Raw genomic sequence first — 14,896 nt, 5'->3', positions numbered from 1 at the left:
TTTTTTGTTGTTTTTTTAAATCAAAAATAGTTTTGTCGTCGTAAGCTTCTTTCTTGTTTAGACGAATCCAACCTAACAAATTTTTATTATTTTTTCTTCGCAACTAAAAAATAAAAACTGCGTGCGTTATGCGAAAATACATAGAAAAAAATGGTTGTCGTAACACCCTCCTCCGTTGTTGTTTTTTAATTTTTTGTTGTTGTTGTTCCGACCATACATTCTCGATAAAATTATTTTTAATTGGCTGACTGTAAGCTACTATCGACTTCGCCCGTAGAACAACTAATTACGTTATGGTCGCCTTATTTCTAAAATCCAATTTCCAATAAAAATATATTACAAGACGCAAAAGTATGTATAAAAAAAAATACACAAGATAATACCCATCTATTGTTTAATATTTTTAATGTTATTCACAATGCATCGCAACAATCACGATTAATAGTGACGATCGCGATTGCATCGTTATTTTTTTATACATCGCGACTATCGCGGAGTTCTTCGGTAACATTTTTTCCATTGCGATGGTCACGATAGGATCGCGGATCGTTCGTGTCGCACATGATACGCGCTCACGATGTTAGGTGTCCTGTTTCCAGTACTGTATTTGGTAACCAGCAGGCACAAGTTTTGAGTTTGGATTTTAAAAGTCATGATCTCTACAATTGGGTGCTTTGTTGAAAAGTGTGTATTTTTGTTTTTCTCCTGTTTGCTGGAATACCCACATCAACTTTATTTTTATTGTTCACGAACAGCATAAGTGTGTTTTATTTGCAAAGATATCCCATTTCGTTGACTACACGAACTTGAGCACAAGTGAAATGAAAGTTGTCATGTGTTTTTATTTTTTTGTATTTCTTTTTGGAGGAACATGTGCTTCTATCAGACATTTTTAGTTTTTATTTGCTGTATTTTTTTTTCGGGGTGGAAGCATTAATCTTTGAATGGTTTGGCGACTAACAGTTATACCCAAATTTTTTTTGACGTGCATAACGATAATAGAAAGCCCATTTGTGTACATCATAGAAAGCCCATTTGTGTACATAACACTGTCTCTGCGAAGCAAGTGAGCTTCAGTAGAACCTTGTTCTATAGAGTATTTGTCTTCAGATATTTCTTGTGCATGCTTGGCCTTCTTAGCTCTTTATTTTTATCTAAAAATAATAAGTAAATTCAATTTCAACTACATTAACAAACTTAGGAGTTTTAGAAAAGGGAGTAATAAAAAATATATATACTATGCAAGAAATCAGCTTCAACTGCGGAGCCGGTTGTGTCGTATATTCAATGGATATCACCGTTGTAATTTTTAAACATGCTATGGAAGTAGCTAGTTTTTAAAAAAAACTGTTCAATTTAATTTCAGTATATTGGATATTTTAAGGAAAGGAAATACAAATGTTTGATGAACTTAAATTTAATTGAAAATAACTCCGTTTTGCAAGTTTGGTTGAAACTATTAAAATACATAGTATATTTTACTTTTATTCAGGGTGACCACTCCTCCTTAAATTCCTTAAAAACCTAAAAAATCTCCTTAAAAGTACTTAAATATACTTAAAAAAAATTGAAATTTTAGCTATTCTCCTTGATTTCTCCTTATTTCTTAATTTTTCTGATTGTAACTTTTTTGGAAATGTGTTTATGGATTGTTCATCACCAGTGAAATAAGACATATTTCTCTGTTGCCTGAAATCCTATATTTTCTATCTTTCAGGGCATAATTCAGGCCTATCGATAAGAAAATAAAACCAGAGAAATAAATCGCTCCCCCAAGGTTACAATAATTAAAACTGGGCGAGCAATCTGAATAAATAGAATAAGTTTAAAAACACAAAGTCTTTTTTATCTATTTTATTTTATCTTTTTTATCTATTTTTGTTCTTTTTTACTGTAAATAATAAGAAAAGGAAACATTGATTTCCATGTGAGACGAATTGATATTGCTCAGCCAGAAAAACTATTTTTGGAATTGGGGGAGCAATTCATGGCTCAGCTAGTTTCTCATTTCTCAGAATTGGGCGAGCCTTTGCGTGAGCAAGAGCAATTGCTCTCCCCTTATTGATAGGCCTGATAATTTAATGCATATTTGTATAAAATGTATAATTTTCTTATCATAGAACATAGTATGTAACCTTAAGGTAGAGAACTAAAATTGTTTTCTCCTTAATTATCCTTATTTTTTTATTTCTTTATTCTCGTTTGCAGCAAAATATCCTTAAAAAATGTCAACTCGTCTCCTTAATTCTCCTTAATACCCTTACTTTTGTTCTCATTTTATTAGTGGTCACCCTGTTATTTTTTTGTTTCTATAATTTCGTATTGAAATAATTATGCACAATTACACCGGTACTTTTAAAGTTCATTTGAAGTTCGTTTCAAGTTTGTATAGCAATTTACTTCATTCAAAATTTGTATCATTTTGTATATATGAATTTGTATCATTTTGTCATATTTAAAAGTGCAAATATGGTGGGGGTTAAGTAGATGATGACGTAATTTTGGGAGGGGGGTCGACCAAATGATTACGGCTGATTACGTGGGCGAGGTGGAAGTAGAGATTAGGCAAAAAATTAATTACGTAATATGTGAACACTCCCTTACCACTACTGAAATTATGGATAGGAAAATAAAGATTTGTTATTAGTACCATGCAATTCCAACTGATGTTATACCAGCACTATTAGCATTGATTGAGCTTTGTCAAGCTGTTCCAATAAAAGGTGGAAGTGCTGGAAAAATGGTTTCACTTGTGAGCAACATATGCAAATGCCTTGAATGTAAAAACAACAATGAGGAAGAAAATTAAGTTGATGAAGATCTGCAGATAATTGAAGATTATTTATGAATTTTATGGAGAATGTCTTTTGGCTTAGATAAGCTAAGAATTTTGAGATGAAGATTTTTATACTTAGCATGGGGTGGAATAACTTAAAGGGATCGATAGTTTCAATTATTTATGCCAAACACTTCATTTAAGAATCCATAGCATTATGGCATACAGTTTGTGAATGTATATACCTGTGTTTTTATTAAAATGCGTACAACTATAGGTATTTTGTTATAAGAATATATATAAAACTATATAGTAAACACGTCTGTTTATATATTCATATATTATGTCCTGTCTGTAAAGTACTGCCCTAATTTTTATTTGTGTTTTGTGTTTGGAACGCAGGTTAAATTTAATGCTTTTAGCATTATGGCCTCTAAAAAACGATGTCACACACACAGAGGCAAATTAATACATAGGTAATGTTGCACATGTTCTTTTTTAGAGATGCAGATCAAAACCAACATGACAATTTCTGGCATGGCTCACTTGCTGTTTTTGTGGTATTCATGTTGTTGAGTTTGTTAATATGCCCAAATGGTATGACAATTTTGTGTACCTTGCCTAACAAATATCATCTGAATCTTCACTATATAGTCTCTGTTTTTTGAGTATGCACATCTAACTGCACAGGCCTATTATGTTACAATAATATGCAGTAAGTTGCTAACAATGGCATAATATCTGTGCATTGTTAAGATGATCAAAATTGCAACAACATAAATAGGTTTAAGGATGCAGTATAACCCCTTTTGTCACTCAGTATATCTAATATATCTTCAAATCATGACAAAATTAATTTTTTAAAAATATTGTATTCTAAAAGATAAATAAATTCCATATATGATGATGTATTTCATTTAATATAAGGAATTTTCAAGAAGGGTAAAAAAAATCTAAACACAAAACAGGGGCAGATTTTCACCAGTAAAATTTTACTAAAAAATTAAGGTGTACCTCTGTGAGTGTTTGGTTAAAAAACATTGGTTGTGCAGAACCGCTTGAATGTAACTTTACTTGTACGCAAGTTTTACGACCTCATGTAACGATCTCATGTCTACATAAAGTACCGTCACATATCTTTAGTTTACACACAAATTTAATTGCTTTCATTGTTATAGTCGTGTGCGAGTCAGAACAATAAGATTTGATGAATCCTTTTGTTGTCACTTGTAACATGCATGTTATTGTTTAAAAGTGTTAAAGATCACAAAGGCTATTGAAATATATTATTTTAGAAAAATGAACAAACATAACAGGTTAAAAGCATTTCTATTGCGGTTTTTCGTTCTTAAACTTTTAAAATGCAATCTAACGAAGCTTTTCTATCGCCGTTTTTCGTTCCTAAACTTTTAAAATGCGATCTAAACAGCATTTCTATCGCCGTATTTCGTTCTTAAATTTTTAAAACACGATCTAAAAAAGCATTTCTATCGCCATTTTTTTATCTTAAATTTTTAAGTAAAGTGAGTAAAAACAATAGATACTTAAATCTTTATTAAATTTTACTTAAATCTTTATTAACAATAGGTTAACAATAACAACGAAAGTTCTGACGCTACCGAAAGCTCATTCGAAGGTGATAACTATCATGTACATGTTAACTCTTAGTCGATTCTACGAGTGCTGTGATGTTTATTTTGTACAAACTAGTTGTTAGCCTGTGGAAACAATCCACGGGTGCGCCCTTCGCAGCTAAGCTACCATTTTGCGTGACAGACAGACGGACGGACAGACATATACGGGCATTATATAGATATTGCACAGCAGCCATAACGTACCCGCCAAAGGCAATAAATAACAGATTGGTACCGGCTTCACCTTTTGCACCACTAAGTGGTGCAAAACGTGTATCTCTTTTAGCAAAATATTTTCTGGTGCAGTCAAAATGGTGCAAAATTCTAATTAACTGGCTAAACAATCCAGGACCAATGTTCAGGTAATTCATGACTTCAGATGAAGAAGATGACTGTTGTATATCTTCGTAAACATTTATAGTAAACTTTAAACCTAATTGGAACATTTTTCCTTTACAATTCTGTAAAATTTTGTATATTTTTATATCTAAATTTAAGGGTTAATATTTCCATATTTGAAATTTGTGGAATAGGTGGCTACTAGTAGCTAGCTAGGTTCTTTTTTATTTTGTAATTAAATATTTTTAACGTTTTTTGTGTCCCTAGCTAGCTACTTTTACAAATTTTCCTAAATTTTCTTTGTGAAAAAGTTATGTAATGTATCATTACCCTTCTGTCTTTCCGTAACAAATCAGTTCTCACGAAATGTGCAATATAATTTTCAAATACTCCTTTGTCGTCCCAGGCCTCTTAATTTTTTGCTGACGACCCCATAACTCTACATGTCGGTTCGCAATCAAATTTTGTGAGTAAATATATAGGGCCTATACAAGCTTACCCAGAAAATTTTATTGCAAACTAAGTTGCAAATCCCTAGTTATGGGGTTGTCAGCAGAAAATTAAGAGGCCTCGGACGAGCAAACTAGTGTCTTTTTGGCAAAAAAATTATGTTTCAATTCAACTTTATAATATCTATGCATTGATAAAGTTTAAATGCACATCCCTTAACAGGTCTAAAATTACTGATGACAAAAAATTCAAAAATTTCTATTACTTAGATATGTCATCATAATTCATGCAGCATAATTAAATCTGAAATTCTTTAAATGTAAATATCTTGAGAAGGAAAAGAGCTTTTTAAAAAATTTAAAATGACCTGTTAAGCAACTTTTTAAAGTCTATAATATAAGCCCAACATTTTTTTATAACTCCGGATCCCTTAATACAGCACTTAACCAACCCGTAAACTGTGCCATACATCCAGGTGAAGCGCTTTGGTACAGGTATACAGAATGTCAGAATTGATTGAGACGCACACAACATATATATCATGTTTCGGGTGTAATATATTTTTCAAAATATAACTTTCTTGCAATGATAGCTAGTATAAAAACAGAGTTTATGAACTGTTGTTATCCTGTCGTAGCAAAAACAATCAGTCAGTATTATTTTATGTTACTTGTGACACCAAGCTAATCGCTAAGTACAGTTAAATCGTGTTTCACATTCGTATAGGCATAATACCCACTTCAAAAAAACTTTATGGCAGCCCCTGTTTAAAAAAAACACAGGAAATGGTCCATTGTTAACACTGGATGAGCGGTTAGTACAGATAAACCCTGTTGCACATCCGTGCAGACGTAATACACTTTTAAAAACAACTTTATCAGAGCTTCAATAAAAACACAGAAAACAGTCTGTTGTTAACATCAGGCTGAGTGCTAAGTAAAGTTAAACGGTGTTGCACAGACGTATAGAGGTAATTTCCTTTTCTGAAAAAACTTTATTGTTACCCTGTCCAGCTGAAATAATCACTCAGCAATTTTATTTTGCGGGGTAAGTTTTCTTGCCAGTAATAAAAGATTAGCTACCTAACTGCATTTAGCATAAAGAATTATTGATTAAAAATTTTCGTAGCCAAACTGCATTTTGCTACTTTCACTTTATTGCCAGAGGCAGCTAAAGAACTAGCTAGCTAGCCACAGCTCCAACATAAAAAAAAGTTGGCTAGGATAAAAACCTCTTTTACCAAACTGAAAAAAACTTTAAAGTAATAGGTATAAGTAATGCTAGCTATTGCTCACTTCTCAGCAGGATGCTGCCTTAAAATCTACATTTGTAGCAAAAATCTCTAATTGGTTTGTTTAAAATTTATAAATGACTAGAAAACGTGACGATTTATTATCTCATCATGTGAAAATATACAGAAAATAAATATTCCTATAGATACAAAGTGTTTAAAAGAAAAAAAAGTCAAAAGGAGACCTACAAACCTGACACCAGTACTTCAAAACCAAAATGGCCTTCATGATTTTTTTTGGGGGGTGGGGGGCTGCTGTGATTCCGAAATTAAGCTATGTGCAAGCAAAACCAATTCCATGAAAATTGGGTTCTACAGGAATTTCTCAAAACAAAGCTACTCACAACCATTTTAAACTTAATACGGCTATTAATAAGAGATGAATAATGATGATCTTACATGATCAGCTCGAATTTTAGTAGACCAAGGAATAATGCTAATTGCAAGAATGTGTAGAACAGACACATAGTTGGTTATTCATATCCGTCCTGTTAACACAATGTGTTGAACTTAATTTAAAAATGGAAATGGAAAAAATAAATATTCATAATGTTGTATTTGGTATAGAGCAGTCAAGCTTAGCTTTAGATAAACCTATTTCATATTCCTGTACAACTTCTTTTTCTTGCATCAGCAGATTTTTATGACCATGTTTAATTTAATTTATAAGATTGGATTGTGTGTTTAAACTGACACCTTTTCTTGTTCATTTATTTAGTTCCCTTTTTGTAGCTAGTAACAGAGAAATATTATTTTTTGTTTTTAAACAAATATAGATAACCAATATATACAGTAATTCTATAAATAAAGAATTATCCTATATAAAGTTTTATAAATCAATACTGCGATTATAGGTCCGTTTGTGCGACCACATCCTGCTGTATGGCGATTGGTGCTTGGTAAGTAACTCGTGAAATAAAAGAATGCCTTTAAGAAGGGAATATTAAAGCTCAATTATGTTATACTCTTTTTTTCTTTTTCTCAGTGTGAATTAGTTTGAATTTGCATACAGATAGAGGTGTACCTCAAGAACCCTCATTCAATCATTTATGGTGGCCATAAATTGTATTTAAGTAAATTTAAAAAGTTTAATACTTTTAGGAGCAAGTATTGTGTATACATTATGTTTGACATATGCACTGTTTCAAAGTTACAAGGACATCATTGCCATGCTTCACTATTTTGATCCTAGTTTAAAAGATGCCAAACCAGAGACTGAGGTATTATTTTTAGGAGTCATAACTAGCATTATTAAATTTACTGCCGCTTCATAACACAATAGCTGCCTTTGAGTTTTGAGAATTGCTGAAGTAATTCCTGTGTTAACAATCACAAGGGATTCACTTTGGCAAAGGAATTGCCAAAGCATCAACTTAATTGCCCACTGGATATTGTTACATAATTCAATAACATTTACTTTTGCTAAAGAAAAATAAATCTTTTGACGAGTATTCTATTTTCGACTGATTGTGTAGCGAATGTTGTGACAAAGGTATAACATAGTTCAGTCCATAGTTCAAAAAAAGCAGAGTGACTAGTGGCTAGTGATAAAATGCAACTTCAAAAAACACAAACAAGGGAATTTACTGTGTGTGTTGGCTATGCAATTTATCTGCCCAATGTTCAACGTGACTTAGATTTGTATATTTTTAGAATTTGGATAGTGCTGAGAAAAATGCCAAAACCTGTCGAAGTCCTTGCCAAGGCTTGTCAGTGCTTTTGCCAGTATCTTCGCATTTTTTTCTGGTGAAGTTTATTCTTAAAATTACAATACTGCTTTGATAATCATTTGCTGAGGCAAATATTTCTGAAATTCGAAAGCTGCAGTATTGGAAATATAATATTTAATAAACGTATAAAATAACATTAATTTTCATGCAGGTGTATGCTGAGGACTGCTCATTTCAAGTTGTGTGGTCTCGCTTAGATATTTTTGTTGTAGCCCACTTTCTTGGATGGGCAGTGAAGGCTTTAATGTTAAGACATGCTGGACTGCTGTGGTTATTAAGCATCATGTGGGAATTTACAGAGGTACAATTTTTACAGTATTCAATTTAAATTTGTCTAAAATGTTTTGTTTTGTTTTTTAGCTGTTTGTTTTCATTAAAAGTTGAGCTGTTTATTACCTTGTGATAGTGTAAATTTTGAAAATATTTTACTTTAAAAGCTTGAATATTAGAATATATAATCAACTTGTTATTATCACTTTCCTGTGTAGAATTAATAATACTGATGTACTTGTGGCATATTTCGAAAGGGAACATTTACTACTACTTTCCTTCATGCAGATTGAATTACTCAAATGATATAGCCAGTTATATATACTGCATATTATTATCTGCAGTTTATATAACTGGTCATTTTATCTTTATAGTTTCTTTTTTCATAAATTTGGTTATTCGGGTATGTGTTGATATCATAGATATTTTTTAGTATGATAACTAATATAGTTTATATTATTTATTATATAATAGTAAAAATTATGTCTAAAAAGAAAGATAAGTGTGTATTTAACGAAAGTTGGCTTGCAGATGAGAGGTTTTCAGGATGGTTAGAGAAGGTTAACAGATGAAGAGCATATTGCAGTTACTTCTCGAAAGGTTTTGATATTTCAAATATGGGAGTTTGGCATTAGTCAGTCATACAGGGGGTAAAAAGCACTTCCAACAGCCACAAACTCTTTGCTGAAAACAAAAACTTTCCCAGTCGACAAGAAGAGATCTTTTATGAAAGATTGTAAACAGGTTTTAGTGACTTTGCTGAAAAAGTTGCAGGAAAGATGCCCGCTCAACTATTTAATTTGTTGTAATGCTTCATCAATTGTACCCTACCACATGGTTATATACCAAAAAGAGATGCATTACTTTGTTTGGACGCCTGGTTGACAAACTATTCGAAAGTAAGTGGCTGTTATCCAAAAAGTCCGACTTGGCAAAGAAGGGGTATGATACTTTAATTCAGTCAGCAAACCAGGAGTTGAAGGATAAGTTCTTAGCATTTAAATCAGAAAGAAGGATCGGCAGCTTTTTTGAAGAATTGATGCATGGAGTTCCAAAGTACAAATGTTGTTTCGAAGTTTTCAAGCTTATCTTTGTTTTGTCACATGGACAAGCATCTGTTGAGCAAGGTTTTTCTGTAAACAAGGGGCTGCTGACAGAAAACCTGGAAGAAGTCTCTCTCATTTCTCAAAGAGTTGTATATGATCATATCAATGACAGTGGAATACCAATCACAAAAATGCCATTACCAAACAAGTTGTTGAAAAGCTGCAAGCTGGCCCACAGTAGATATACTTCTGCTTTAGAGATCCAGAAGAAGAAAGTAAATAACAATGAAAAGGAAAGAAAGAGGAAGTTGAAAATGGAGGAGATTGCAGATGTGAAGGGAAAAAGCGTGCTGTAGAGTCTTGTATCAAAAGTCTAGAAACAGAGATAATGAGATAACTCTCCTAGCAAAAGCTAATTTGTTCCGGGTATCAGTTCGGACAAAGAAAGAAACACTATCCTCATTAGAAAACGCGTTATGAAATCTTGAAAAGGAATTATAAAGAACTATGATTATCTTGTTGTTTAGATTGTTTTTAAATTCGATTTGTAAAGGATGCAAAGGTTGGTACTGTGGGTTTAAAACTAAAGTTAGATTTGTGCGTTTCCAGAAAACGCTGTATCATTTGAAGGCTATTTTCTTTTTTAACCTATAGATATACATGTACATTTGTGTTTTTGTAAATTTAAGGAAGATATTTTAAAAGTTGACCCCATTCATGTGTAATTCACTTGATTTCTCAATATTGATCTATTCTAAAGTCTGAAGTTTAATATTGATTTATTTTATACTCCTGTAAAATAATTTTGCGCCTAATTACCTCGGCGCACTCAGATTGCCCTTCCATCAGTTTTGTTTTTCTCTTCATGTCTTTTTAGTGTGGTGTTGTAACTATCTATTGCAGCACATTCACCTATTCTACTTTTTGAATATTTCATTTTTGTCTATAGATAATAATTTTTTTTTATCATTTTAACGTTATTTATTATATACTTGTATGTACAGGAACCTTATTGATACCAGGATTGTTTTATGAATCCTGATTAGGACACCTGTAAATAAATAAATAATAAATAATAAAATGAAAAAACTCCTTAAAATCTCCTGCAAAACTCCTGGATTTTCATGTCTAAAATAGAGTGGTCACCCTGTACCAGCTTTTCTCAGAATTGAATCATTATTTTTTTTCTGATTTTATGCACAAAGATAGAGAACAATACCCTCGAATGTGACAAAGTTAGTTTTTAAAAAAAAAAAATTTTCGGCTTAGAAATACCTGATTTATGCGCAAAGTTAGCAAAAAGAATCTTAAAATATGTTTTATGGGCAAAATGGTTCAAATGTAGGGATTTTTGAACTTTTTTGAGTTCTGGATTGTTAGTTTTTTCTTGTGTTTTAAATCCAGGTAGGTCCATTGAAGTTTTGCTTGTTTATAACTGTTTAATACCATATGGGTTAATTTAATCAAGTAGTTGGTTATAATAATGACTAGATGTGTAAAAATAATGATGTAGTAATTAAATTATTAGCAGTAAAGTAGGAATACAAGGGGAAGTATAGTTGCTATATGTAGCAATATTCAACGACCCATATGTGCATTATAAATTTTCGTATATGTGATGTATATTCATTAATTACTAACTGATAGCTATTTTTAACTGGCTTATACTTTAAATCCGCAACGCTGATTGGCTAAAAAGCCTTGATTACAGGCTTTATACAGCACGATATAACTTTTAACCTCATAGAACCTAAAATAGTAACTATAAATGGAAACAAATAACAGAATTGCTAAAACATAGCTACATATTATACAGACTCAAGAATCAAGTTACAGTAATCCAGTATCTCTGCCAGAAAAAGAAATTTGATAATTTTAAATCCACAAAACATTCAACAGCACAATGATCAACAAGCAAAACGACATTGAGTTTGTGTGATAGAGTCTTCTGAAGAGAAAGAATAAACTTTGGTTTAAAAAACATTTAAAATAATCTGTATGTATCTTTATATTCAAATCAAACGTTTTCTTTTTTTATCAAAACCTAGTTTTTACACTCTTGTCACAAGTAAATCTTTAGAAAATAATCTTGGTTTCTACAAACTCAAACAAAATAGCGGTCAGTTAATAAATACAATGATAAACCATTTTATCTATCTCTTCCAAGAAATATTACCCTTGGTCAGCGTATTGGCCTTGCAAGCTTAGTCTACACTTTTGACCTTAGGTAATATTTCTCAGTGTAGACAGACAAAACGGTTTATATTGTATTAATACCATATACCATGATGTGTAAATGATCAATTGTTCTCTCTGACCATATAATATGTCCAAGGTATGTGTTGCAATATTTATTGAGTGTTGAGCTTCACTTTGTCAAAGTCAGTTTGTTGTGTTTTTGTGTACACTCGATTCTTTATTTATATTTTCATACATTTTGAACATTTTGGAAACCGCCTGCATTTTCTTTTTTCAACCGATCATAAATTCGATACGATAACGTATCGAATTTATGCAACAGATTTCATGAAACATAACGGAAATGTTGTCACGAACCATAATAATTGAATACTTGACTTGATAAATTTAATATTTCATGAAAACGTTATAGCCATTTTGGGTTAAGAAAGGATTATTATCCCATATATTGAATCATTAAGATGCAGATTTGCTTCAATTAGTTCAGACCCATGGTCCGGGCTTTTGTCGAATCAGACCAGTACCATGGCTAGCTAAAAAGCTATATTGTTTAAGTCAGTCTGGTAAAGTTTTGAATATCTATAGCTATATTGTTTCATTTTATTTTTAGCTGCCTAGCTTTCTGATTCTTTAATGATTTCTGCTTAGCATCGCTAACTTGGCTAGTTGCTGATATAGTGTGAAATTGTCACAAGTGGCAACAACAACGAAAAGAGATGAAAGAAGTTAGCTACCTAGCTAGCTAACTTTAGTCAGTATATTTCATAGTGACATAGGGTCAACGTACATGTTGGCAACTTGCCTCAGAAAATATTTGCATTGTAATTTTTATAGCTCTAGCTAGTTAATGGCACGTAGGTTCTGCAGGAAGCTTTTTATGCTAATTTTATTCTATTAGGTTAGACACTTAAGTAAATCCCTCAACAGGGAAAACCAGTATAGGTAGAGGGTAACAGTTTAATTGGACAAAACTGTATGTATCTAAGTTTGATTTTATATATGGACAACTGGAACGACCAAAATGGATAAGTTTACCTGTTAAAAGAAACTAAAGCATCTCTTGTCTGTTTAATAGCAACCGTGACGCTTCCTTACAAGATTTAAAACAAGAATTTGTTCACCCATGCTCTGGAATTGTTTGGTATGAACTGTAGATCATCACATATTTGAACTGTAAAGCCATATTTTTGAAACTATAATTTTTAAAATTTATAGACGAGTTTCAGCGTGACAAATGTATGTATCCCATACACACAGGCAATGTATGTCAACAATGATTGAAGAATTCAACTTAAAAAAAGCAACTTATGCTAAAATTATTAAAATTAGTTCGTAAAAACTGAAAATAATAGTTAAGAAATTTCAGTTTGTTTTCAACCTTATATTCCTTAAAATCTAAAAATAAAGATGAATAGCCAATTTTCCTTACCTTTATCACCTTCTTTTCATCCTGTCAGTATGTGCACGCATATATGAACCTTTGTAAACATTTGCAATTCATCTAGCACTCAAGGTGGCAGTAGCCTGAAAAAAATATTTTCACATAATTACTTATTAGTTTTCAGACTATTTATTCATTAAAAACTCAGTTTCAACAATTCCTCTTTAAACTCCAATCTCGAAAAATAATTATTATGAAATTACACAGAAAAAAATATATAATTGTTAAGGAGAAACGTTCATAACAACAAAGATGGAGTATAACATAGAAATTTATAACAATATTTATAGCACGTAACTTCCGATAGCATTTAACGCCAGAACGAAACCAAGTTGTAGGAAATGCTGCTCTCAACAGCTTTTTATCAACCTTCACAAAAAATTTTAAGCATACAGCCATACAGGTTTTTATTATTGATAAAACTGATAAGCGCGATGGTTAAACCGTTTAAACGTTTCATTTGATGTATTTTGACAGCCAATTTTATTTCACATTTGGAACTTGTGCAAGAAGACGAAACACCAAATCTTTTAGCCTGCAAAGGCTTTTCATTAAAGTTTAGTTAAATCTTTGTCGTCTTTTCACTAATTCTCGGATGGTTTTTATTTGGTTGAGAGTAAAATACCTACCAAGGTAGCTAGCAAGCGAGGTAGCTAGCATGCCACATAATTCTCGGATGGTTTGGTGATTCCATTGATTTTTACTCTGAGAATCTGTCTAGATAGCTAGCATTTTGAGTATATACATAAATATATTATAAACTTGGCATAGCAATTCAAAACTATGGATAAACAGCATGACAGCCTGTATTTTTATACAATATGTGGTTACGTTCTTTTGCGGAATGACAAAGATTGAGTATCCGGTGGTGAATACTAATATTATCAAAGTTTTAGCTCCAAGGAAGTGAAAGTATTATTTTTCCTAGATTACTTTTGAGACATTTTGGGGGACAATAATTCTGATATGCTATTAAAACTAAAATTTGTAATGAGTTGTGTCACTGTGGTGTATTATGCACTGCATTAACCCTGTTTCACCAAGTCAGGGATATGAAAATGTGTCATTTGGCCTACAAGCTCAATTGCTTTGATTTTTTTTGCTATTTGATTACATCATTTAGCTTCCTTTAAAATGCCTAAATTCTGGAACAGAGGAAGTATAGCTAATACAAAGAAAATTTTATATCAATTGCAATACATTGGTCTAAAAGTATCTGATGACTTATAGTAAAGAATCCTTTTTGTTCTCAAGTTATTGCACTGTTTATAGATGCTTATTATTCATGACTATATGACCACTATGTTTTAACCTGTGGAATTTTTTTCTGTCTTTTATATATATGTTAACAGGTTGACTAACCAAAAGGGGGAAAATACAGTTATCCTGTACAGCTTCATGCATAATACTCACAATTGGTTTTCAAAACTAACAAATAAGGGTACAGATGGAACCTTGGCCAATGCCCGCGAAAATAAGGTTCCAAAATACAAGAATCGTGGTGTATGTGTGTGTTCTGAAGCAATAGACTTTAGCTGGAATGCCTGTAAAACACAGACCAGATTTGCTTGCTAATTTTTTGACATATAACATTTTTTCATTGGCAATGTTTGGTAAGCAATCACTGCATGGATATATATCACAACAAGACGTATGATATACGCAAACAACCTCGCCAAAAAAGTGTATAAAAAGCTGAAGTTAGACACGACATATTTTG

General features: G+C 31.9%; 1 protein-coding gene and 1 long non-coding RNA gene across 3 annotated transcripts in view; one reads left to right on the top strand and one right to left on the bottom strand.

Moving 5' to 3' along the window:
• The window catches only part of LOC130646915 (phosphatidylserine synthase-like), a 54,999-nt gene that overhangs the window by 16,573 nt on the left and 23,530 nt on the right, over window positions 1–14,896 (top strand). For both annotated transcript variants that reach the window (XR_008982788.1, XM_057452577.1), the window contains exons 2-5: window positions 3,279–3,373; window positions 7,345–7,389; window positions 7,592–7,710; window positions 8,372–8,521. Coding sequence is in view for 1 of the 2 variants with exons in the window: in XM_057452577.1 (XP_057308560.1) it covers window positions 3,279–3,373; window positions 7,345–7,389; window positions 7,592–7,710; window positions 8,372–8,521 (409 nt within the window). In the remaining variant the exon portion in view is untranslated. The remainder of the gene's footprint in view (window positions 1–3,278; window positions 3,374–7,344; window positions 7,390–7,591; window positions 7,711–8,371; window positions 8,522–14,896) is intronic.
• On the bottom strand, window positions 629–13,685 carry LOC130646918 (uncharacterized). Its single transcript, XR_008982789.1, has 2 exons — window positions 13,165–13,685; window positions 629–1,154 (listed from the first exon to the last, which is right to left on the bottom strand). It is a non-coding gene; the product is annotated as an uncharacterized LOC130646918 (long non-coding RNA).

This window comes from Hydractinia symbiolongicarpus, chromosome 6, assembly GCF_029227915.1.
Source record: "Hydractinia symbiolongicarpus strain clone_291-10 chromosome 6, HSymV2.1, whole genome shotgun sequence".
NCBI lineage: Eukaryota > Metazoa > Cnidaria > Hydrozoa > Anthoathecata > Hydractiniidae > Hydractinia > Hydractinia symbiolongicarpus.
The sequence above is the reverse complement of the archived record's forward strand: the minus strand, read 5'-3'. Positions and strand labels throughout refer to the sequence as shown.